The 27,288-nt window shown below is 47.4% G+C and overlaps 1 protein-coding gene across 1 annotated transcript; it reads left to right on the top strand.

Annotated features, from left to right (window-relative positions):
- The first annotated feature begins 81 nt into the window (after positions 1–81).
- Positions 82–18,970, top strand: LOC144604606 (protein-tyrosine kinase 6-like). Its single transcript, XM_078419225.1, has 8 exons — positions 82–452; positions 4,799–4,917; positions 8,531–8,694; positions 9,937–10,105; positions 11,573–11,731; positions 13,154–13,335; positions 17,370–17,523; positions 18,785–18,970. Exons 1-8 carry the CDS (start codon positions 82–84, stop codon positions 18,967–18,969), a joined length of 1,503 nt encoding a protein of 500 aa, XP_078275351.1. The 3' UTR covers position 18,970.
- Positions 18,971–27,288: the final 8,318 nt, after the last annotated feature.

Raw genomic sequence — 27,288 nt, 5'->3', positions numbered from 1 at the left:
CAGGGGGAGGGAGGAAGGAAGGCAAGTTGGAAATGTTGCAAGACCCAACCGTGTGATTTGAGGAAGTTGCAGTGAGGTTGCATGGAGGCTCTTGGACGCAGACCCAGATCCATCTTCATGGCCAATGCCTTCAGGAGGCTGTGCCCCTGTCTGAATGCCCCTTGCAGGAGCAGCCGGGGGGGCGAGAGGGATTCGCAGAGACCACCCTTAAGGCAGGGTGGTGGAGAGAGGATGCACCTCGCCGCCTTCACTGCGCTCCATCACTTCACGGCCAGAGACAGCGGCCAACTCTCCTTCCAAATCGGGGACCACTTCGAGATCCTGGACGGCGACGGTGACTCGGGCAAGTCCTGGTGGTTCGCGAGGAAACGGGGTTGCCGCGACGGCGAGAAGTGCAAAGGATACATCCCGTCCACTTACATGGCCAGCGGACAGAGTGTGGACACAGAACCGTGAGTGTAATGATCCACGCAACATCTAGGCTATCAGTGGTGGCAACTTCAAACCGAGAGCTTGATCCATCTCCTGGCAATCTTCACATTGCCTCTCTCATTAACAGCTCCTCTTAGACAACAGGCAATAGACAATAGACAATAGACAATAGGTGCAGGAGGAGGCCATTCGGCCCTTCGAGCCTGTACGCACCGCCATTCAATGTGATCATGGCTGATCATTCTCAATCAGTACCCCGTTCCTGCCCTCTCCCCATACCCCCCCTGGCTCTTGCTATTGAGGGCGTGCAGTGTAGGTTTATTAGGTTAATTCCCTGTATGGCGGGACTGTCATATGTTGAAAGACTGGAGCGACTAGGCTTGTATACGCTGGAATTTAGAAGGATGAGAGGGGATCTTATCGAAACGTATAAGATTATTAAGGGGTTGGACACGTTAGAGGCAGGAAACATGTTCCCAATGTTGGGGGAGTCCAGAACCAGGGGCCACAGTTTAAGAATAAGGGGTAGGCCATTTAGAACTGAGATGAGGAAAAACTTTTTCAGTCAGAGAGTTGTGAATCTGTGGAATTCTCTGCCTCAGAAGGCAGTGGAGGCCAGTTCTCTGAATGCATTCAAGGGAGAGCTGGATAGAGCTCTTAAGGATAGTGGAGTCAGGGGGTATGGGGAGAAGGCAGGAACGGGGTACTGATTGAGAATGATCAGCCATGATCACATTGAATGGCGGTGCTGGCTCGAAGGGCCGAATGGCCTCCTCCTGCACCTATTGTCTATTGTCTATTGACCCCACTATCCTTGAGCTCTATCCAGCTCTCTCTTGAATGCATTCAGAGAATTGGCCTCCACTGCCTTCTGAGGCAGAGAATTCCACAGATTTACAACTCTCTGACTGAAAAAGGTTTTTCCTCATCTCCGTTCTAAATGGCCTACCCCTTATTCTTAAACTGTGGCCCCTGGTTCTGGACTCCCCCAACATTGGGAACATGTTTCCTGCCTCTAACGTGTCCAACCCCTTAATAATATTATATGTTTCGATAAGATCCCCTCTCATCCTTCTAAATTCCAGCGTATACAAGCCTAGTCGCTCCTTGGTTGCCAGCCGATTTAGTTCAAGTGTGTAAGAAGGAACTGCAGATGCTGATTGACACCAAAGGTAGACACAAACAGCTGGAGTAACTCAACAGGACGGGCAGCATCTCTGGAGAGAAGGAATGGGCAACGTTTCGGGTCTGGAGAAGGCTCTTGATATTAGGCAGGTGGTCACTATGTTTTGGCTCCTCAGTGTAGTTCTCAGCATTACAGCGCATCAGTTCCATAGACAAAGTCCAATGTCCGCAATGGGGTAGAGGGCACACTTAGGAAGAGGGTCTTTTTAATTTAGTTTAGTTTAGTATATTGCCACATGTACCGAGGTACTGTGAAAAGCTTTTGTCCTGTGCTAACCAGTCTGCAGAAAGATAATACATGATTACAATCAAGCCATCCAGTGTACAATAGACAATAGGTGCAGGAGGAGGCCATTCAGCCCTTCGAGCCAGCACCACCATTCAATGTGATCATGGCTGATCTTTCTCAATCAGTACCCCGTTCCTGCCTTCTCCCCATACCCCCTGACTCCGCTATCCTGAAGAGCTCTATCTAGCTCTCTCTTGAATGCATACATGATAAATGGAATAACATTTAGTGCAAGATTAGGTCCAGTGAAGTCCGATTAGAGATAGTCCGAGAGTCCCCAATGAGGTAGAATATATATGCTAAGTTTTAATCTGCAATTTGACAATATAATAATAATAATAATAATAATAATGCATTACATTTATATAGCGCTTTTCAAACACTCAAAGACGTTTTACAGGGATTACTAGAACATAGAGAAGAAAATAAATAGATAAATATGCAAACGAACAGAGAAAGGAGACAATACGATTAGTTTTAATCTGTAATTTGAGAGGGAGAAGGTGAAATCAGAAGTGTCAGTATTGCAGTTGAACAAAGGAGACTAGGGAGGCATGAGGGAGGAGCTGGCCAAAGTTGACTGGAAGGAGACCCTGGCAGGGATGATGGTGGAACAGCAATGGCAGGAATTTCTGGGAATCATCCAGAAGGTGCAGGATAATTCCAATCCAAAGAGGAGGAAAGATTCTAAGGGGAGTAAGAGGCGACCGTGGCTGACAAGGGAAGTCAAGGACAGTATAAAAATAAAAGAGAAGACGTGTAACATAGCAAAGATGAGCGGGAAGCCAGAGGATTGGGACATTTTTAAAGAACAACAGAAGTTAACTAAAAAGGCAATACGGGGAGAAAAGATGAAGTATAAAGGTAAGTTAGCCAAGAATATAAAGGAGGATAGTAAATGCTTCTTTAGGTATGTGAAAATGAAAAGTTTAGTTAAGACAAATGTAGGTCCCTTGAAGACAGAAACGGGTGAATTTATTATGGGTAACAAGGAAATGGCAGACAAGTTGAACAGGTACTTTGGTTCTGCCTTCACTAAGGAAGACACAAAAAATCTCCCCGATGTACTAGGGGACAGAGGATCTAGGGTGATGGAGGAACTCAAGGAAATTCACATTAGTTGGGTAGACTGATGGGACTGAAGGCTGATAAATCCCCAGGCCCTGATGGTCTGCATCCCAGGGTACTTAAGGAAGTGGCTATAGAAATTGAGGACACATTGGCGATCATTTTCCAATGTTCTAAAGAGACTGGAACAGTTCCTATGGATTGGAGAGTAGCTAATGTTATCCCACTTTTTAAGAAAGGAGGGAGAGAGAAAGCAGTGAATTATAGACCAGTTAGCTTGACATCGGTGGTGGGGAAGATGCTGTAGTCAATTATAAAAGACGAAATTGCCGGGCATTTGGATAGCAGTAACAGGATCGGTCCAAGTCAGCATGGATTTATGATGGGGAAATCTTCTGGAGATTTTTTGAGGATGTTGCAAGTAAAATGGACAAGGGAGAGCCAGTGGATGTAGAGTATCTGGACTTTCACAAAGCCTTTGATAAGGTCCCACACAGGAGATTAGTGGGCAAAATTAGAGCACATGGTATTGGGGGTAGGGTATTTTCATGGATAGAAAATTAGTTGGCAGACAGAAAACAAAGAGTAGGAATTAATGGGTCCCTTTCAGAATGGCAGGCAGTGACTAGTGGGGTACCGCAAGGCTCGGTGCTGGGACCGCAGCTAATTACAATATATATTAATGATTTAGATGAAGGAATTAAAAGTAACATTAGCAAATTTGCAGATGACACACAGTTGGGTGGCAGTGTGAACTGTGAAGAGGATGCTATGAGGATGCAGGGTGACTTGGACAGGTTGGGTGAGTGGGCAGAAGCATGGCATAATGTGGATAAATGTGAGGTTATCCACTTTGGTGGCAAGAACAGGAAGGCAGATTATTATCTGAATGGTGTCAGATTAGGAAAAGGGGAGGTGCAATGAGACCTGGGTGTCCTTGTACACCAGTCACTGTAAGTAAGCATGCAGGTACAGCAGGTAGTGAAGGCATGTTGACCTTCATAATGAGAGGATTTGAGTACAGGAGCAAAGAGGTCCTTCTGTGTGCACATTTGGTCTCTTAATTTGAGGAAGGACATTCTTGCTATTGAAGGAGTGCAGCGTAGGTTTACTAGGTTAATTCCCGGGATGGCAGGACTGTCATATGATGAAAGAATGGAATGACTGGGCTTGTATTCACTGGAATTTAGAAGGATGAGAGGGGATCTTATAGAAACATATAAAATTATTAAGGGATTGGACACGCTAGATGCAGGAAACATGTTCCCAATGATGGGGGAGTCCAGTACCAGGGGCCTGTTTAAGAATAAGGGGTAGGCCATTTAGAACTGAGATGAAGAAAAACTTTTTCACACAGAGTTATGAATTTGTGGCAGTGGAGGCCGATTCACTGGATGCATTCAAAAGATAGTTAGATAGAGCTCTGAGGGCTGACAATCAATGGATATGGGGAGAAGGCAGGAACGGAGTACTGATTGTGGATGATCAGCCATGATCACATTGAATGGCGGTGCTGGCTCGAAGGGCCGAATGGCCTCCTCCTGCACCTATTTTCTATGTTTCCATGACCACTCTCTAGTTGGTGATAGGATGATTCAGTTGCCAAATACCAGCTGGGAAGGAACTGTCCCTGAATCTGGAGGTGTGCGTTTTAACTCTTCTGTACCCCTTGCCTGATGGGAGAGGGGAGGAGAGGGAGTGGCCGGGGTGAGACTGGTCCTTGATGATGCTGCTGGCCTTGTTGGCCTTTGGCCAGCGGGAGAGAGCAAGCACACACTGTAACCTACTCCCACCATGTACAGCGTCTCTATTTACTTTGTGTAGCTGGTTTGTTGGGAAACTCAGCAGATCTAAAGCAGAAGATCTACTCTGCACGCAGGCTGTGAATGGGGCCTTCATCATCCGAGAAAGTGACAACCTAGAAAATGGATATGCCTTGTCAGGTAAGCATTGGATAACAGTAAATAACATCTCCCCAACTCGTGCGTTAAATGATATATCACAGATTCATAGATCCAGCATCACTGGAGAACGTGGATAGGTAGTGGTCTGGGTTGGGACCCTTCTTCAGACCGATTGTAGGACTACACTGTAGTGCCAGAGGACATAGGTTTAAGGTGAGTGGGGGGAAGATTTAATAGGAACCTGAGGGGCAGCTTTTCCACACAGAGGGTGGTGGGTGTATGGAACGAGCTGCCAGAGAAGGTAGTTGAGGCAGGGACCATAACATGATTTAAGGTATCACAAAATGCTGGAGTAACTCAGCGGGTCAGGCAGCATCTCAGGAGAGAAGGAATGGGTGACGTTTCGGGTCAAGACCCTTCTTCAGACTGATTTAAAAGATATTTGGACAGGAACATGGTCAGGAAAGGTTTGGAGGGATATGGGACAGATGGGACTAGCTTAGATGGGACATCTTGGTCGACATGGGCAATTTGATTCTATGACCATTGTATCTGTTTTACGCTGAATTGAAATTTATGCAATAATGATTGAAAATGAGTAAGTACCTTAACTCCCTAACAACAGGCAGGCAAAGCTGTGAGTCCAGGCGGTTTGTGGTTAGAATTATAATTATCTTCTTGTTCTGGGACCCACCACAATTAACATTTTCAGTTCTTTTTTCCCCCCTGATCGAGGCAGAAGGAAAGTTCTGATGGTATCGTTCTACTAAACTATATTCTGCACTCGGCATCTTCCCCTTTGCTCTATCTATTGCACTTGCGTTTGACTTGACTGTATTTATTAGTAAGAAAATAACTGCAGATGCTGGTACAAATCGAAGGTATTTATTTCACAAAATGCTGGAGTAACTCAGCAGGTCAGGCAGCATCTCAGGAGAGAAGGAATGGGCGACGTTTCGGGTCGAGACCCTTCTTCAGTCTGAAGAAGGGTCTCGACCCGAAACGTCGCCCATTCCTTCTCTCCTGAGATGCTGCCTGACCCGCTGAGTTACTCCAGCATTGTGTGACTGTATTTATGTTTGGTTAACTTTAGAGATACAGCACGGAAACAGGCCCTTCGGCCCACCGAGTCCGCACCGACCAGCGATCCTCGCACACTAACACCATCCTACACACAATTTACATTTGTACCAAGCCAATGAATTTTCAAACCTGTACGTCTTTGGAGTGTGGGAGGAAACCAAAGATCTCGGAGAAAACCCACGCAGGTCACGGGGAGAACGTACAAACTCCGTACAGACAGCACCCTTAGTCAGGATCGAACATTGGGTCTCTGGCGCTGTAAGGCAGCAACTCTACCGCTGCGCCACCGTGTCGTATAGTTTTATATGAAAGCTCTTCACTGTACCTCGGTACACGTGACAATGATAAACCTAAACCACAAAATTATGAGAGGAATAGATCGGATAGATGCACAGAGTCTCTTGTCCAGAGTCGGGGAATCGAGGACCAGACGACATAGGTTCAAGGTGAAGGGGAAAAGATTTAATAAGAATCCGAGGGGTAACTTTTTCACACGAAGGGTGGTGGGTGTATGGAGGCAGGGACTATCCCATCATTTAAGAAACAGTTGGACAGGTACATGGATAGGACCGGTTTGGAGGGATATGGACCAAGCGCAGGCAGGTTGGACTAGTGTAGCTGGGACATGTTGGCCGGTATGGGCAAGTTGGGCTGAAGGGCCTGTTTCCACACTGTATCACTCTGTGACTCTATGACTCTAAACATTAAGAACAGAAACTCTGTTTCTGTGTTGTACGATACGATACGATATGATAGAACTTTATTTATCCCAGGAGGGAAATTATAAGAAAATAACTGCAGATGCTGGTACAAATCAAAGGTATTTATTCACAAAATGCTGGAGTAACTCAGCAGGTCAGGCAGCATCTCAGGAGAGAAGGAATGGGCGAGGTTTCGGGTCGAGACTGATCTGAAGAAGGGTCTCGACCCGAAACGTCACCCATTCCTTCTCTCCTGAGATGCTGCCTGACCCGCTGAGTTACTCCAGCATTTTGTGAATAAATACCCAGGAGGGAAATTGATCTGCCTACAATCATAGATAAACACAAAAAAAACAAGACACATGAATCATGAAATTAAAGTGATGAGTGGAAAGGATTGGGGACGTGCAAAGATTGGGGGGGTGGGGTGGGGGGGGGTGGAGTCAGTCTCCATCTCAGTCTACCCCACGACAGAAGGGGGAGGAGTCATACAGTTTGATAGCCACAGGGAAGAAGGATCTCCTGTGGCGTTCTGGGCTGCATCTTGGACAGTTCTTGCATGTTCTATGTTCTATTTTCTGCGTGTTGCACACCATTGACTTTAATTCCTTAAGGACCAGGTAGCACCTGTGCAGACTGAATACCGAAGTAACCAGAAACTATTGATTTTCTGATAAAATGAGAGAAACGCACGTAAAGCTTACGCCAAACATTCTCACCCCTTCTAAAACGTTTTGAGAAATCCAGTTTATTCAAGATATTTTATGGTGCAAGTTAGTTCTGATTGGCAGGTGAGCATCCTCAGTTTTCAAAACTCTTCTTTCATTATTCAATGTCATTCCTTTTAATAAATACAGAGGGAAAAGAGTGGAGGGGGGGGGGGCTTTAGAAGATGAACCCAGTGAGACTGTAGCTGCTGTTTTGAGGTTGACAATGCAGAATTAATACATCTTTTAGTTAGTTTAGTGGAGTTTAGTTTATTGTCAGGTACGAAAAGCTTTTTGTTGCGTGCTAGCCAGTCAGTGGAAAGGCAATGCATGATTACAATCGAGCCGTCCACAGTGTACAGATACAGGATTAAGGGAATAACATTTAGACAATAGACAATAGACAATGGGTGCAGGAGGAGGCCATTCGGCCCTTCGAGCCAGCACCGCCATTCAATGTGATTATGGCTGATCACTCTCAATCAGTACCCCGTTCCTGCCTTCTCCCCATACCCCTGACTCCGCTATCCTTAAGAGCTCTATCTAGCTCTCTCTTGAATGCATTCAGAGAATTGGCCTCCACTGCCTTCTGAGGCAGAGAATTCCACAGATTCACAACTCTCTGACTGAAAAAGTTTTTCCTCATCTCTGTTCTAAATGGCCTACCCCTTATTCTTAAACTGTGGCCCCTTGTTCTGGACTCCCCCAACATTAGTGCAAGATACAGTCCAGTAAAGTCCGATTAAAGATAGTTCGATAGTCTCCAATGGGGTAGACGGTAGCTCAGGACCGCTCTCTAGTTGGTGATAGGATAGTTTCAGTTACCTGACAACAGCTGGGAAGAAGCTGTCCCTGAATCTGGAGGTGTGTGTTTTCACACTTCTGTGCCTCTTGCCTGATGGGAGAGGGGAGAAGTGGAAGAGACTGGTTCTTGATGATGCTGCTGGCCTTGGTATACCAGCGCAAGGTATAAATGGAGTCAGTGGAAGGGAGGTTGGTGTGTGTGATGGTCTGGGCTGTGTCCACAATTCGCTGCAATTTCTTGCAATGCTTTCACTCGTTGCATCCTGTCCATTTTTAAAGGTCTTGATGAGTTGAGGAAGAAGAAAAAACAGCCGGCCAAAGTCTTAGCCCTGTGCCTTGACCTCTTTATCTCTTCAGTACTAGGCGGAACCACAGTAAGACACCTTCATATCATCCAAAACAATGCTGGGCAGTATTACCTCAATGCTGTCACTCAGTTTTCTAGTCTGAAGGAACTGGTGGAATACTACACGATGAACTGTCTACGACCCGGTCTCCAATTATCCATACCTTGTCAACAAGTAAGTTCGTTTAAATAAACAATTGCAAGATTATTGGCAACTTTTAAAACTTTATGGAATAAGAAGTCTCGATCTGGCTGCAGTTGAATGCTGAAGACATCAAAAACTAGATATCTTGGGTTGAAAGGCAAGGAATGGCATGGTGTACACAAAATGCCGGAGTAACTCAGCGGGACAAGGGCTTCAAACTGAAGAGAGGGGTCTCGACCCGAAACGTCACCCATCCCTTCTCTCCAGAGATGCTGCCCGTCCCACTGCGTTACTCCACCATTTTGTGTCTACCTTCGGTTGAATCCAGCATCTGCAGTTGCTTCATACCAATCATAGGTTTAACTTTTGCTGTGCTTGCAAATAAGCTGGCCAATTCTTGAGCTAAAGGATTCCCACTATCTGAATCCTGGGTGAGTCGGAAAACAAACTGCGGATGCTGGTTTAAATCGACGGGTTTCAGAGGTCATGGGGAGAAGGCAGGAGAATGGGGTTAGGGGGAGGGAGAGATAGATCAGCCATGATTGAATGGCGGAGTAGACTTGATGGGCCGAATGGCCTAATTCTACACCTGTCACTTATGATCTAAAAAATGAACAGAAAACCAGATCAATCAGTCTGAAGAAAGGTCCCAACCCGAAACGTCACCTGTCCATGTTCTCCAGAGATGCTGCTTGAGTTACTCCGGCACTTTGTGTCTTTTTTTTTGTTGTAAACCAGCATCTGCAGTTCCTTGTTTCTACTGTTCTTTAAATTAAATGTTTATGAATATTTTCCAATCAAAATTCATTCCTATATGAAGACTTAATTCTAATGGGTGATTTTTGGCCATGGTCATCATTTTATTTTTTGCTCGAAAAGTAATTTTGCATGCATGTGTTCATTTGGTAAAAGCACCAGTAGAAAATATCTGATGTAGCTCATGAATAAGTAAAAATCAATTAGTATAAAACTGATAGATTGCTGGTTCAAATCGAAGGTAGACACAAAATGCTGGCGTAACTCAGCGGGACAAGCAGCATCTCTAGAGAGAAGGAATGGGTGACGTTTCGGGTTGAGACCCTTCTTCAGACTGTTCAGTTTCGACCCGAAACGACACCCATTCCTTCTCTCCAGAGATGCTGCCTGTCCCGCTGAATTACTCCAGCATATTGTGTCTATCTTCAGTGTGAAATTGAAGATGACAGTCAGCGCTTACTATTACTTAAAGGTCATTTTCACCTCAGTCCTGTATGTGTTTTTTTGTATTGAAAGCAACATCGACCAAATATAAGAGATTTGTCCCACTTGACCATGGATAACTGGGAACGCCCCAAATCAGAGTTCACTTTAACAGAAAAGTTGGGATCCGGACATTTTGGAAACGTTTACGCCGGATATTGGAACAATACTGTTCAAGTGGCCATCAAGACACTAGACGTCGGTAAGGATGCACTGGAGGTGAGGCGTGACAGAACAGAAATTATAACGTGAGAGGGGGTCTTTGAGACATGAATGGTACAAGGAGAGTCCCTACCCAAAACACCCGGAGAGTTGTGAATCTGTGGAATTCTCTGCCACAGAAGGCAGTGGAGGCCGATTCACTGGATGTTTTCAAGAGAGAGTTAGATATAGATCTTAGGGCTAACGGAATCAAGGGATACGGGGAAAAAGCAGGAACGGGGTACTGATTTTGAATGATCAGCCATGATCATGTTGAATGGCAGTGCTGGCTCGGAGGGCTGAATGGCCACTTCCTGCACCTGTTTTCTATGTTTCTGTGTTATCTCCCCATTCCCTCCACAGATGCTGCCTGACCTGCTGAATAACTCTAGCCCCTTGTGTGGTACAGCACTTGAAGTTTCCGTAACATGGGCCTCTTTCAACTTATTAATTCATTTGTCGGGGCTAATCTTGTCAGAGTATTGTAGATTATGGAGCAGTCTTTATGCGTTGAAGATCGACACAAAATGCTGGAGTAACTCAGCGGGACAGGCAGCATCTCTGGAGAGAAGGAATGGGTGACGTTTTGGGTCGAGACCCTTCTTCAGACCAATTAAACGTTTGTGAATATTTTCCAATCAAAATCCATTCCTATACGAACACTTAATTCTAATGGGTGATTTTTTTGGCCATGGTCATCATTTCATTTTTCGCTTGGATAAGATTTGCAATAAAAAGATCCGAAAACAATTTAACATGCACGCATAAAGTGTTTGTTCATAAGGCAGCAACTCTACCGCTGTGCCAGTGTGCAGTGTGCAAAGTTATTGGAAGGATTCTGAGGTGTAAGATATGCAAGCATGTGGAAAAGCAGATGTTGCTGAGATATAGTATTCGGCAAACAGTGATGGTGATTACACCTCAAGATACAGATACCGGGCGGCACGGTGGCGCAGCGGTAGAGTTGCTGCCTTACAGCGAATGCAGCGCCGGAGACTCAGGTTCGATCCTGACTACGGGCGTCGTCTGTACGGAGTTTGTACGTTCTCCCCGTGACCTGCGTGGGTTTTCTCCGAGATCTTCGGTTTCCTCCCACACTCCAAAGACGTGCAGGTATGTAGGTTAATTGGCTGGGCAAATGTAAAAGTTGTCCCTAGTGGGTGTAGGATAGTGTTAGTATGCGGGGATCGCTGGGCGGCGCGGACCCGGTGGGCCGAAGGGCCTGTTTCTGCGCTGCATTTCTAAAAAAAAAAAGATACAGATAGTCTAATCCACTGTGCCTCAGTGTCCACTCTTGATGTTGGAATATCAGTTTGGGTGAACGTCAAGGCTTGCACCTGAAGCATTGCCTGTGATCTTTCCCCTGGTGCGACCCGACCCACTGAGGGTTGGCCAGCATTTTTCTTTTTCTGATTTTCCACCTCTTTCTGTTTTCGTTCATGATAATGTCCCACATTTTCTCCCCTAGATTTCATGAACCAGAGGGATTTCCAGATGGAGATGAAGGCCATGAAGAGGCTGCAGCACCCGCATCTGACGTGTCTCTACGCAACATGCACAGCGTCCAATCCCTTCTACATTGTGACCCAGCTCATGGAAAAGGGCAGCCTGCTAACCTATTTACGAAGTTGAGTTGACATCCTCTTTACTTTTACTTTACTTTAGACAATAGACAATAGACAACAGGTGCAGGAGGAGGCCATCCAGCCCTTCGAGCCAGCACCACCATTCATGGCTGATCATTCTCAAACAGTACCCCGTTCCTGCCTTCTCCCCATACCCCCTGACTCCGCTATCCTTAAGAGCTCTATCCAGCTCTCTCTTGAATGCATTCAGAGAATTGGCCTCCACTGCCTTCTGAGGCAGAGAATTCCACAGATTCACAACTCTCTGACTGAAAAAGCTTTTCCTCATCTCCGTTCTAAATGGCCTACCCCTTATTCTTAAACTGTGGTCCCTTGTTCTGGACTCCCCCAACATTGGGAACATGTTTCCTGCCTCTAACGTGTCCAACCCCTTAATAATCTTATACGTTTCGATAAGATCCCCTCTCATCCTTTAGTTTAGTTCGGGGATGAAGTACGGGAACATTTCCCTTCGGCCCTCTGCAGGTCTGACACAAAGAGCTGGAGTAACTCAGCGGGTCAGGCAGCATCTCTGGAGAAAAAGGACGGGGTGACGTTTCGGGTCGAGACCCTTCTTCAGACTCGGTTAATCATGCTAATCAGCTGCATACAACCATTTACCATTTGGTGTGAATTATTTTGCGATTGAATCACTTTTACTTGTTAATGAGAAGATTTTTGGTGACAGACTCCTGACAGATTGATATCCAATCGGAACCTACAATCTGGACACTGATGGACACAAAGTGCTGGAGTAACTCAGCGGGTCAGGCAGCATCTCTGGAGAGAAGGAATGGGTGACGCTTCGGGTCGAGACCCTTCCTCAGTTACTCCAGCATTTTGTGTCTATGTTCGATTTAAACCAGCATCTGCAGTTCCTTCCTGCACATTATGTCTGGAGAATATGGATAAGGTTCGGACTGGAGAAGGGTCCTGACCCGAAAGGTCACCCATCCTTTTTCTCCGGAGATGCTGCCTGACCCGCTGAGTTACTCCAGCACTTTGTGTCTATCTTTGTTATAAACCAGCGTCTGCAGTTCCTTGTCTCTACCTATGGCCCACCTCATCCATACAGACCATCGATCACCCGTTCACACTAGTTCTACGTCATCCCACTTTCTCATCCACTCCCTGCACAGTAGGGAGCAATTTGCAGAGGGCCAATTAACATACAAATTTGCAAGTCAATGGGATGTGGGAAGAAACCGGAGCACCCGGAGGAAGCCCAGTGCGGGCGCAGGGAGAACGTGCAAACTCCACACTTTGTGTGTTTTGTTTAACTCAGGTGGGCCTGGCTGCTGGTTAACGTGGACATGGTGGGCCGAAGGGCCTCTTTCAGTGGTGCATCATGGTTCTATTTCTGTGCTGGGTGACTCTGTGACATGAGACACAAATGCTTATGGCAAAGTTTTGTGTTCTCTCAGGCAAAGAAGGACGGTGTTTGAACCTGGAGCGTTTAGTGGACATGACGGTCCAAGTGTCTGAGGGGATGGCGTATCTGGAATCGCAAAACTACATCCATCGCGACTTGGCTGCAAGAAATATTCTGGTTGGGGAGAATCTCACTTGTACGATTGCAGATTTTGGATTAGCCAGAATGATATGGGTAATGTTGATTTTCTTCCCTATCACAGTAGATAATTGCCTGGATTAGGGGGTGTTTGCTACAGGGAGAAGTTGGACAGACTTGGATTCTTTTCTCTGGAACACCAGAGGCTAGACTTTAGACTTTGGAGATACAGCGCGGGAACAGGCCCTTCGGCCCGCCGAGTCCGCGAGGACCAGTGATCACTCCATATACTAGCACGATCCGACACACTCTAGGGACAATTCACAATTAACAAAAGCACACACACACCGGCTCGTCTTTGGAGTGTGGGAGGAAACTGAAGGATCCGGGGAAAACCCACGCAGGTCACGGGAAGAACGTGCAAACTCCGTACAGACAGCACCCGTAGTCAGGAACGAACCCGGGTCTCAGGCGCTGGGAGGCAGCAAATCTACCGCTGCGCCACTCCCCCACCGGGAATAATGAGAGATGCAGATAGGGTAGACAGTCAGAACCTTTCTACCAGGGTGGAAATGGCAAATGCTAGAGGGCGAAGCTAAGTATATGAAATGGCATCGAGGGGGGAAACAGTTTGAACGTAGAAACATGGAACTGCTGATACTGGTTTACAAAAAAGGACACAAAGTGCTGGAGTAACTCAGCAGGTCAGGCAGCATCTGTGGAGAACATGGATAGGTGACGTTTCACAGAGTGCTGGAGTAACTCAGCGGGTCAGGCAGCATCTGTGGAGAACATGGATAGGTGACGTTTCACAGAGTGCTGGAGTAACTCAGCGGGTCAGGCAGCATCTGTGGAGAACATGGATAGGTGACGTTTCACAGAGTGCTGGAGTAACTCAGCGGGTCAGGCAGCATCTCTGGAGAACATGGTGAGGTGATATTGTAGGTCAGGACCCTGCAGATGGAATCATTGTCCTCAGGTGGAAATGTCAAAGTCTGGAGGGCAGAGCTTTGAGCTGAGAGGAGATGTGCAGAGCAAATGTAAAGCAGTTTCTGCCGTTCCTTGTGTCTACATTTCACAGCTCCACTGCAAAACCTCCTCAATGTATAACTACTTTGAAGAAGTTCTTCACCTCTCTGGAGCCTGAAGGAAAAGGTTCCGACCCGAAACGTCACCTATCCGTGTTCTCCAGAGATGCTGCCTGACCCGCTGAGTAACTCCAGCACTCTGTGAAACGTCACCTATCCATGTTCTCCAGAGATGCTGCCTGACCCACTGAGTTACTCCAGCACTCCGTGTCTTTTGGCAGAGCTAGGTTCCAGGTAAGGGACCTAGGAACAGCATCGCCACCTGGTGGTTGTATCATGTTTTAGCAAAAACTGGAATCAGACTGGCTTGCTGTCATAATAATAATAATAATATTCATTTATTGTCGTTGCAACAAGTACAACGAAATTAAAAAATAGCAATCCTGACGGTGCGTAAAAACATATATGCAATAAATGCAAACAAATAAATACCAATATATTAAATACAAAAGTTTTAACAGTGTGACCTATTGCAGAAAGTAGTGTTCAGTTCTCGTATGGCCCTGGGGTAAAAACTGTTCTTGAGTCTGTTTGTTTGGGATTTGATCGACCTGAAACGTCGACCAGAGGGCAGATGAACAAACAGACGGTGGCCGGGGTGGGATGGGTCTTTTATTATTTTTCCTGCTCTACTGAGGCAGCGTAGGCTGAACAGGTGCTCCAGGGAGGGCAGTGAGCAGCCGATGATCTTCTGGGCCGTCGTGATGACCCTCTGAAGGGCCTTCCTGTCCTTTTCTGAGCAGTGATAGTGTACGGGGATAATGTAGCATTGGAGCCGACCTTAAAGATGCATCTCCAAGCATGGGATTTTATAAGATTGATTTACTGCAATATCCTACCCCGTGCTTTTTATAGGTTGTAATGGGATTTCAAGTAATGGTGGCGGAGCATGGAGACTCCTTGTGTGCTGGACCATGCTGTTAGACTTTACACTGAAGAGATACAGTGAGGAAACAGGCCCTTCAGCCCACCGAGTCCGTGCCGACCAGCGATCGCCACGTACACTATCACAACACCGCGCACTGGGGACAATTTACAATTTACCGAAGCCAATTAACCTACAAACCTTCACGACTTTGGAGTGTGGGAGGAAACCAGAGTGCCCGGAGAAAACCCACACGGGTCACAGGGAGAACGTACAAACTCCGTACAGACAGCGCCCAAAGTCAGGATTGAACTCGGGTCTCTGACGCTGTGAGGCAGCAACTCTACCGCTGCGCCACCGTGCCGCCCCTAAACTAAAAAGTAATTGGCGATGGGAGAGTGAGCTGGGAGCTGCCTCATGCGGACAAGGCTAACACGCCTAATGCAGCCACCTGCAAAACAACAACAACAACAAATAATCATTTACATAAATAAATAGATTTTTTTTAAAGCTGGAGTAACTCAGTGGGACAGGCAGCATCTCTGGAGAAAAGGAATAGGTGACGTTTCGAGTCGAGACCCCCTCTGGGCATATTTGGCTTGGGCTCCTGACAACCCTAGCAGTATGAACATTGAATTCTCCAGTTTTTGGCAAACAACCCTCTTTTTCATGCGGCACGGTGGCGCAGCGGTAGAGTTGCTGCCTTACAGTGTTTGCAGCACCAGTGACCCAGTTTCGATCCTGACTACGGGCGCCGTCTGTACGGAGTTTGTACATTCTCCCCTTGACCTGCGTGGGTTTTCTCTGAGATCTTCGGTTTCCTCCCACACTCCAAAGACGTACAGGTTGCAGTGTACAGTTACAGGCTGCTCTATACAAACCCAACCCAATTGGCTTGGGTTTGTACACTTGGTATTTAGTGTAAATTGTCCCTAGTGTGTGTAGGATAGTGTTAATGTGCGGGGATCGCTGGTCGGTGTGGACTCGATGGGTCGAAGCACCTGTATCCGCGCTGTATCTCTAAACTAAACTAAATGCTGCCTTAGTGACCATCAAGGTCAGAGATGGCCATAGTAACTCAGCAGGTCAGGCAGCATCTCGGGAGAGAAGGAATGGGTGACGTTTCGGGTCGAGACCCTTCTTCAGTCTGAAGAAGGGTCTCGACCCGAAACGTCACCCATTCCTTCTCTCCCGAGATGCTGCCTGACCTGCTGAGTTACTCCAGCATTTTGTGAATAAATCGATTTGTAGCAGCATCTGCAGTTATTTTCTTATACTCAGAGATGGCCATATCGTGTGCACAGAGCTGCCATCCCTAGCGTGACCACAGAGGGGCAGCACTAGCAAACCAAAGGGGATGTATCAATGTAAATAAAACTAGCATCCTGGTGCAAACTCTCACATTCATTGGATCTGCAGTCATCCATTACAATCAGTCTGAAGAAGGGTCTCGACCCGAAACGTCGCCTATTCCTTCTCTCCCGAGATGCTGCCTGACCTGCTGAGTTACTCCAGCAATTTGTGAATAAATACCTTTGATTTGTACCGGCATCTGCAGTTATTTTCTTATATTACAATCATTGCACTCTGTGCAATCTTTATTTCAACAACAGCGTTACTTACTCTAACTATGCTCTCTTAAATCTACTCTCAGACCGGGCAATCTCAGTGGAGGCCTTTGAACTATCTTTAATCGGACTTCATCTTACACTAAATGTGCCCATTTTCCTTTGTCTGTGGGCAGCTTGATTGTAATCACGTAGAGTCTTTTCTTTGACTGGATAGCACGCAAATGGAAGCTTTCCCCTGCACCACACTGCACATGACAACAGTAAACTAATCAACACTATATAAAGTAAGATCTTAACGTATCTTAATTATTACAAGAGGTTGTGTTGAGACCAAATACACGCCCCATTATTTACTATCACCTCACCTCTATCCACCTATCACTTGCCAGGCTTTGTCCTGCCCCCAGCTCCCTTGACCCGACCGCACATGAACCAAAACGTCACCCATTCCTTCTCTCCAGAGATGTGTCTGTCCCGCTGAGTTACTCCAGCACTCTGTGAAACGTCACCTATCCATGTTCTCCACAGATGCTGCCTGACCCGCTGAGTTACTCCAGCACTCTGTGTCTTGTTCATACGCAATGTTGTCATTTCTTTCACGTCCAGGATGAGACATATGTGTCGCGGTCGACTACGATCCCCTATAAATGGACAGCCCCAGAAGCTGTGGAGTTTGGTTATTTCTCGGTGAAGTCTGATGTGTGGTCTTTCGGCATTCTCCTTTATGAAGTCGTGACTTATGGAAAAAATCCTTATCCGGGTAAGTCATGGAACTTGCTGCTGGTTCAGGTTCAAGTTCATTATTATGGTCACGTGTACTGAGGTACAGTGAAAACCCTTGGTTTGAATGTTATCCAATCAAATAATGTCATGCATAAATACAATCAAGCTAAACTCAAGTACAACAGGTGGAGCAAAGGGGAAGATACAGGGTGCAGAATATAGTTCTCAGCATTGTTGCACATCAGTTCCAGAGACAAAGTCCAATGTCCGCAATGGGGTAGAGGTGAATCGAACAGTACCCTAGCATATGGATGGGCCATTCAGAAGCCTGATAACAGAGGGGAAGACGCTGTTCCTGAGTCTGGTGGTGCGCGCTTTCAAGCTTCTGTACCTTCTGCCGGGCGGGAGGGAGCGGGGAGAAGAAGGAATGGCCGGTTTTTGATTATGTCGGCTGCTTTTCTGAGGCAGCGTGAAGTGTAGATGGAGCCAGTGGTGGGGAGTCTGGTCTGGGTGATGGACTGGGCCACATCTGCAACTCTCTGCGGTTTGTATATTGGAATGCATGAAACAAAGACCATTGGAATCATTATTATCCTTAGGAACCTGAGGGGCAACTTTTTCACACAGAGGGTGGTGGGTATATCGAATGAGCTACCAGGGCAGGTAGTTGAGGAAGGTACTATCACAACATTTAAAAGACATTTGGACAGGTGTATGGATAGGGATGCACTGATGAAGCGTCTCGACTCGAAACGTCACCCTTTCCTTTTGTCCGGAGATGCTGCCTGACCCACTGAGTTACTCCAGTATTTTAGAAACATAGAAAGTAGGTGCAGGAGTAGGCCATTCGGCTCTTCGAGCCTGCACCGCCATTCAATATGATCATAGCTGATTATCCAACTCAGTACCCCGTACCTGCCTTCTCTCCATACCCCCTGATCCCTTTAGCCACAAGGGCCACATCTAACTCCCTCTTAAATATAGCCAATGAACTGGCCTCAACTACCTTCTGTGGCAGAGAATTCCACAGATTCACCACTCTCTGTGTGAAAAAAAACGTTCTCATCTCGGTCCTAAAAGACTTCCCCCTTATCCTTAAACTGTGACCCCTTGTTCTGGAACAAGGATAGGATAGGATATCATATGGATAGGAAAGGTTTGGAGGGATGTTGGGGCCACAAACGGTGGCAGGTGGGGCTAATGTAGATGGGGCATGTTGGTCAGCATGGGCAGGTTGGGCTGAAGGGCCTGTTTCCGCACTGTACGACTCTGTGACGCTGTAATTGGTTCTGATGCAGGAATGAGCAACCAGGAGGCCGTGAGGGCGGTTTCTCGTGGGTACCGGATGTCGTGCCCCGACGGATGCCCAACCCCGCTGCACCAAGTGATGCTGAACTGCTGGGAGACAACGGCATCGTGTCGCCCGCCATTTGCCACGCTGGTGAAGACGCTGTCAGGCCTCCACACGGAGCATTTATATTAAACCAGAACAATTCTAAAAAACTGTCGCTGTTGGAAATCCTAAGTAAAACACATGTCGAGGGAGAGGCGGACTAGACGATGGGCCGAATGGCCTAATATTGCTCCTAGAACTTATGAACTTATGTAAAAGGTGTGAGGCACTCAGGAGGTTTTCGGTCATGCAGCACATTCACGCCGACCAAGATGCCCCATCGAAGCCCGGGCCGGGCGGCCGCCATTGGTGGAGCGGGAGCACGTGGCCGCTGGCCGGGTGAGGTCACGTGGGGCGCGAGGCGGTGACATCACCCTTTGTCCCATATTTTGGAGTGAGGAAGTTGGCAACCCTTGCCTCCGGCAGCCTACCAGGCCACCACCCTCTCTGTGTAAAAGCACACGGCCTACACATCTCCATTAAACTTGCCCACTCTCACCCTAAATGTCCTCCAAATAGACGTTTGCTTTTCCGCTTAGTCATCGACTGTCATTTAAAAAAATATTTCCAAATAAGCTTATTGAAGCAGAAAATGGTGGTGTTACTAGGTTACTAACAATGGCCATTTGGAACAAAGAGCTATGTGACATTTACACAGTGTGTGTGTGTGTGTGTGGTGCAGAAACTATTTAATTGAATCGGCCACATTTTCCAATGTACAGACAAAAGCTGCCAATTTTCTCTTCTCTGGAGCCACTAAATCCTTGTCTATTTTAAGATATCTTTACCCAAACTGTTAGATATTTCACAGCTAAAATGGATTTTGAATAAATGAACTAAAGTTAATGGTAATGTATAATTGCCAAAGGCCTTGCTAAAAATTTGTACCAGTTGCCTTCCTGATTTAGGTTACTTTAGAGTAACAACATTTGAAACAGGCCCTTCGGCCCAGCGAGTCCATGCTGACCATCCGTCACCCGTTCACACTGGTTTCATGTTATCCCACTTTTGCATCCACACCCTACACACCAGGGACAATTTACAGAGGCCGAGAGGCACAGATAGGGTAGACAGTCAGAACCTTTTACCACCCCCCCCCCCACCCAGGTGGAAATATCCAACACTAGAGGGCCTAGCTATCAGGTGAGAGGGGGAAAGCTTAATGGAGATGTGCAAGTGTTTCTTACACCGAGGGTGGTGGGTGCCTGGAAGATGCTGCCAGGGGTAGTGGTGGAGGCAGACACGATAGTGGCGTTTACGAGGCTTTTAGATAGGCGCATGGAAGTGCAGGAAATAGAGGGATACGGATCACGTACAGAGAGATGAGATCAGTTTAACTGCATGGTGGCGCAGCGATAGAGTTGCCGCCTTATAGTGAATGCAGCGCCGGAGACCCGGGTTCCATCCCGACTAAAGGTGCCGTCTGTACGGAGTTTGTACGTTCTCCCCGTGACCTGCGTGGGTTTTCCGAGATCTTCGGTTTCCTCCCACACTCCAAAGAAGTACAGGCTTGGCAAATGTAAAAATTGTCCTAGTGTGCGTAGGATAGTGTTAATACACGGGGGTCGCTGGTCGATACAGACCCGGTGGGCTGAAGGGCCTGTTTCCGTGCTGTATCTCTAAACAAAACTGAATTGAACTTGACATGGTGTTCAGCACAAACATTGTGGGCCGAAGGGCCCGTTCCTGTGTTCTGTCCTCTGCTCTAGTCTTGATAATGGGATTGTGGCTGGTTGCAGGAAACCTTGTGATAGATTATTAACTAGTATTTGCTGTGTGTTGACCAGCCTTAACATAGGGGCCAGAGCGATCTTGACATAAATAAACCTCCCTGCTTGAGGGGTAGTTCTGCCAATGCACACGCTGGGAGGTATGTTTGATAGCCGTCAGCTGACAGGCCGGGGAGATGGGGCTGAGCAACTGGCTGGCTGGTGTTGGATGTCAGCTCTCAGCAGCCCTGTGTGAGGGAGCTAACTGTGTGACAACAGAAGGTGGTCAGGAATCAAGAGTCAAGTCTAGAGTCAAGAACACGGCCCGGTCCATCACGGGCACTGACCTGCCACCGTCGAAGGTCCATCACGGGCACTGACCTCGCCACCACCCGGTCCATCACAGGAGTCGCTGCCTCCAAAAGGTGGGCAGCATCACCAGAGACCCCCACCATCATGGCCACGCTTGCGGTTCACTCCTGCCATCAGAAAGAAGGTACAGGAGTCTGAAAACTGTGACCTCCCGGTTCAGGAACAGTGGAATTCTCTGCCACAGAAGGCAATGGAGGCCAATTCATTGGATGTTTTCAAGGGAGAGTTGTATATGGCTCTTCGGGCCAACGGAATCAAGGGATATGGGGAGAAAGCAGGAACGGGGTACCGATTTTGGATGATCAGATATTGAATGGCGGTGCTGGCTCGAAGGGCCGAATGGCCTACTCCTGCACCTATTTTCTATGTTTCTACCCTACAACCACATCGTATACTTCAAACTCCAACTAATCTCTCAACGCCAAAGTGCTTTGACTGGGGTGGGACTTTAGGCTTTGTTTTGTCTTTGCACGAAATTATCTTTCTTTAAATTTATTACACTCCTTGTTGCTTCATCAGGTATCCATTGAGTAGGATGTTTACATCCCTAGCGTGCTGTGGCAAGTAACAATTTCATTGTTCCGTTGGGTGGTGGAGACAGATACAATGGTTTGATTTAGTTTAGAGATACAGCGCGGAAACACCGACTCCACACCGACCAGCGATCCCCGCACACCAACACTAACCTACACACACTAGGGACAATGTACACTTATGACCAAGCCAATTCGCCTAAAAACCTGCACGTCTTTGGAGTGTGGGAGGAAACTGAAGACTTGGGGAAAACCCACGCAGGTCACGGGGAGAACGTGCAAACTCCGTACAGTCAGCGCCTGTAGTTGGGATGGAACCCGGGGCTCCGGCGCTGCAAGCGCTGTACGGCAGCAACTCTACCGCTGCGCCACCGTGGCCGCCCCTAGTGGTGTTTAAGAGGTTTTTAGATAGGCACATGGATCTGCAGGGAAGTATAGAAGGGTGTGGACTATGTGCAGGCAAATGGGCCCAGATCAGATAACATTGGTTCACTTTGACATCAAGTCCAGCTGACACATTGTGGGCCGAAGGGCCTGTTCCTGTGCTGTACTTTTTTCTATGCTCTAAAACATGACTTGCACTGTTCGATAAACAACAAGGTGTGACCCTACACAAATGCAGTGTAATAATAATTGCTTTACAGCTTCTCATATTTCGCTTGTGCAGTTGACAACCAAGTGGTATGAATATTGATTTATCTAACTTCAAGTGACCCCCAGATCCCCTCTCTCTCCGTCCCTCCCCAACCCAGCCAGGTCATTGTACCAGCTTCATAGCCGTCTTGTTGAGTCTCGTTGGCTGCAACTCGCTTTCACCTAGGCCACAGCTAAGTTACTCTTTTTGCATATCTTTCATTCATCTATATACTAAAACTCTCGTTTGTTATCTTGTTTGTGACTGAACTTCAGCCAAAACGGTACTCGATAGCGTGACGATTTTAGGCCCACCTTACTCACCATTGTCACTTTAGTGATAATGCAAGTAGTTTTATTGAAATTGGTCTTATATTTTTTAAGTTATTCACATTTTAAAGTTTAAAAGGAGGGGAGGGGGAGGGGAGGAGGGAGGGAGGGGGAAGGGGGAGGGAGGGGGAAGGGGGAGAGGGGAGAGAGGAGAGGGGGAGGACAGGGTGCTGCACTAATGCAGGAGAGGTTTGGGCCCAACGGACCCACTTGGTCTAGTCTGTTCTATATCTCTCCTGCTATCTCTCGTTTCCCTCCCCCGACTCTCAGCCTGAAGAAAGGTCTCGACCCGAAACGTCACCTATTCCTTTTCTCCAGAGTTGTTGTCTGACCCGCTGAGTTACTCCAGAACTGCAAGGGCCAGGAAGCGAGCGGGCAAGATCATCTCTGACCCCTCTCACCCTGGCCACAAACTCTTCGAAGCACTTCCCTCTGGAAGGCGACTCCGGACTGTCAAAGCAGCCACAGCCAGACATAAAAACAGTTTTTTTCCACGAGTGGTAGTTCTACTCAACAACCAAAGTCTGTAGTCTTCTTTTTTGCTCTGGTTTATTTTCACCCACATGTTTAGACCCGTACTGTTGTATCCTTATTGTTTTGATGTGGTTATGATTTATTCTTAAATGTTAACTGTATATTTGTGTTGTCATTTGTGAGTGGAGCACCAAGGCACATTCCTTGTATGTGCACATACTTGGCCAACAAACTTGTTCATTCATTCGCTTCATGCCTATCTTTGCATGAGGATGAGAGGAGATCTTATCGAAACGTATAAGATTATTAAGGGGTTGGACACGTTAGAGGCAGGAAACATGTTCCCAATGTTGGGGGAGTCCAGAACAAGGGGCCACAGTTTAACAATAAGGGGTAGGCCATTTAGAACGGAGATGAGGAAAAACTTTTTCAGTCAGAGAGTTGTGAATCTGTGGAATTCTCTGCCTCAGAAGGCAGTGGAGGCCAATTCTCTGAAAGCATTCAAGAGAGAGCTAGATAGAGCTCTCAAGGATAGCGGAGTCAGGGGGTATGGGGAGAAGGCAGGAATGGGGTACTGATTGAGAATGATCAACCATGATCACATTGAATGGCGGTGCTGGCTCGAAGGGCCGAATGGCCTCCTCCTGCACCTATTGTCTATTGCTTGAGTGATGTGATGGTAATGGGAAATTAAACTTAGCTCAAGATCTGCACTTTCTTGTGCCTCCAGGAAATCACACATCACCATCGCTAGGTAAACCGCCTTCCTTTGGATTAGGTTTTCCGAATTTGCAAAACAAAATAGCCGGTATCGCTCATTAAAATTGGCTGCATGTTTGTTTTTCATCTCAGTGTTGTTTCTTTAACAGATAAAGCACGTCGGCTGAGTGCAGCTGGTTTTAATCATGCGTTTGCTCGTTTCTCCACCAGCGGGAAAAGTCAGTGATTTTCCGTGGGGTCAATGCTTCTGGGATTGGACTAAAGTAGACGGGCTGCTTCCTGCAGCAGCACAGAGAGAAAGAAATTTCCAGCCCTCCCTCCCTCTCCCTCTCCCTCCCATCTCCCACTTCAATGTAAACAGGGCTTGGGGCATGCGCACAGGCACATGTTTACCAGGGCAGCTGGCAGCGGGGCTAACCCAACGTTCAGTCCAAGGGCAGCCTCAATAACACATACTTGACATTTCACATTTTATTCCTCCCCTAGTAGGCTGAAGAACTCTCTGGTGAACATAGAGTACAGCTGGGGTTGCCAACTTCCTCACTCCCAAATAAGGGACAAAGGGTGACGTCACCGCCTCGCTGCCGCCATTGGTGGAGCAGGAGCATGTGGCCGCTGGCTGGGTGAGGTCACGTGAGGGCGCGGGGCAAGGTGACGTCACCCTTTGTCCCTTATTTGGGAGTGAGGAAGTTGGCAAGCCCTACTAAGACGGGACAAGGGCGGTCCCGTACGGGACAAACTAATTTAGCCCAAAATACTGGGATGTACCACGGGACAGTTGGCCGCCCCAGGTACAGCACAGCGCGGGGAGAGATCATACTTAAAACTGCGCTTGGCAGCAACTCCTCTCTCTGATCTTGACACCGTACCACGGCATGGTGGCGCAGCGGTAGAGTTGCTGCCTTACAGCGAATGCAGCGCCGGAGACTCAGGTTCGATCCCGACTACGGGCGCCGTCAGCACGGAGTTTGTACGTTCTCCCCGTGACCTGCGTGGGTTTTCTCCGAGATCTTCGGTTTCCTCCCACATTCCAAAGACGCACAGGTACGTAGGTTAATTGACTGGGTAAAATGTAAAAATTGTCCCTAGTGTGTGTAGGGTAGTGTTAATGTGCGGGGATCGCTGGGCGGCGCGGACTCGGTGGGCCGAAGGGCCTGTTTCCGCGCTGTATCTCTAAATCTAAAAACATCTAAAAATCACAGCGGTAGAGTTGCTGCCTCACAACGCCAGAGACCCAGGTTCAATCCTGACCTCGGGTGCTGCCCGTATGGAGTTTGTACATTTTCCCTGCGATCGTGTGGGTTTTCTCCGGGTGCTCCGGTTTCCTCCCACATTCCAAAAACTCAGAGGTTAATTAGCTTCTGTAATTGTCGCTTGTGTCTAGCAGCGAACTAGCTTGAACGGGTGAGCGATGGCCAGCGTGGACTCAGTGGACCAAAGTGCCTGTTTTGACCATATCTCTAAGCCAATATTAGCATTTAATGAGCAGGTGGTTGATCATGTGATCACAGATAACAGGGGCTTAATTCCACTGTCGCCTGGTGAACAAAGTTTTAAAAAATCAGACTTTTGGACAGGATAGGAAATGTTTACAGGGTTAGGGGCGAAACACGTCAGCTGGAACTAGTGTAGATGGAACATCAAGGTTGGCGTGGGCATGATGGGCTGAAGGGCCTGTTTCCACTCTGTATGTCTATGACTCTCATCTCTGCACTGCACCCACACACTGTTTAAAATACACACGAGATCCTGTTCAACACAAATCCAATATCAACTCATTAGTGTAATAGCTACAAATTAAAAAGCTCAATTAAATATTAATTCCCAATGTTTGCCAGGCTCAATCTTTAGCCGTGGGACTTTGTGATTCTCAGTCGAGAGATGTGCTGCTTGGGAAAAGGCTCATCTTCTAAGGTTGCCAACTGTCCCTTATTAGCCGGGACATCCCGTATTTTGGGCTAAATTAGTTCGTCCCGTACGGGACCGCCCTTGTCCCCGTATTAGTAGGGATGCCAAGTTCCTCACTCCCAAATAAGGGACAAAGGGTGACGTCACCGCCCCACGTGACCTCACCCAGCCAGCGGCCACGCGCTCCCACTCCACCAATGGCGGTCGCCCTTGCCGGGCGGCCACCATTGGTGGAGCGGGAGCACGTGGCCGCTGGCTGGGTGACGTCACCCTTTGTCCCTTATTTGGGAGTGAGGAAGTTGGCAACCCTACCATCTGCCCATTGTATCTACACTGTCCTCCAGCAACATAGATAACGCAGGTAAATAAGCGATGGCCTTGGCCATATTGTTCGGCTCGGACGTGGTGGGTCCTGGTTCAAATCCCATTATATATATTCCCCCCACATTCTCATCAACTCCCCACATTCTACCACTCACCTACGCGCGGAGTGATGTACACCTTGCCAATTAACCTACTGACCTGCACGTATTTGGGATGTGGGGAGAAACTGGAGCAGCCAAAGAAAACTCAGTCACAGGGAGAAGGTGCAAACTTCACACAGATCAGGATCAAATCCGGTTCTCGGGCGCTGAGAGGCAGCGACTCTAGCAGCCTCGACCCTGTGCTGCCCCAAGTGCCTTTGTATTCGTTACTTGTCCAGCTGCCCGTCCTTCACTCGGCCACCTTGGGTAACGTGCACCTTCCAATCTTGCCTGGACTTTATGCAAACACTTGTGTGCTCCCCACCCCCAACTTGCTCCAGTTTGCACCAAGCAAACTTATGATTCATTGAAGTGTAATTAGTTTTGCTTCCTCGATCTCATGCTGACAATATGCAGTTCCTCAATATGTCCGTCCCCCCCCACTCCCCTTTTAACTCAACAGTTGCAGCTCTTTAGAAGATAAATCTCCCTCCAAACCCTCTTTCACCTTCACCACCAATCCCACATTTAATCTTTGCATGTTTTTACACTGTGTGGGAAAGAACTGCAGATGCTGGTTTAAATCGAAGGTAGACACAAAATGCTGGAGTAACTCAGCAGGACAGGCAGCATCTCTGGAGAGGAGTGGGTGATGTTTTTGGTCGAGACCCTTCTTCAGTGTTTCTACACTGCATGGATTTTGGCCATAATTATATTGGGACATCACCCAGCATTGACATCCAATCATCTTCTGTCTGAAGAAATGTCATCTGTCCATGCTCCACAGATGCTGCCTGTCCACCTCAATTTCTCCAGCATTCTTTTGCACAACCTTCCAAGATGGCTTCTTCAGTGCTGTCCCAGTACAAATAAGGTTAAATCTTCAGTTCCTCAAACCTTCTCCTCGCCCACCAAAAAAACAGCACTTCTAAATTTCCAGGCCCTTATCAGAAAATCAGCAGGCTGGCTACTCAATAGTTCAGCAAAGTAAAACCTCTATCACCATTCAATCCCCAACGATTGATGGAGGCAGGTTGTTGAATTGACATCTGGCGGTTCAAGACCTATTCAGCATCTCAGGCTGAAATCTGCTTCCAAGAAGGCACCCAACCCAGGCAACTATGTGCGTGCTAGCCACAGAAGCAGATCAGAGTTGTGAATCTGTGGAATTCTCTGCCACAGAAGGCAGTGGAGGCCACTTCACTGGATGTTTTCAAGAGAGAGTTAGATATCACTCTTGGGGCTAACGGAATAAAGGGATATGGG

The sequence above is a fragment of the Rhinoraja longicauda genome, chromosome 22 (genome assembly GCF_053455715.1).
Source record: "Rhinoraja longicauda isolate Sanriku21f chromosome 22, sRhiLon1.1, whole genome shotgun sequence".
Taxonomy (NCBI): domain Eukaryota; kingdom Metazoa; phylum Chordata; class Chondrichthyes; order Rajiformes; family Arhynchobatidae; genus Rhinoraja; species Rhinoraja longicauda.
This window is presented reverse-complemented; position numbering and strand designations above follow the sequence as displayed.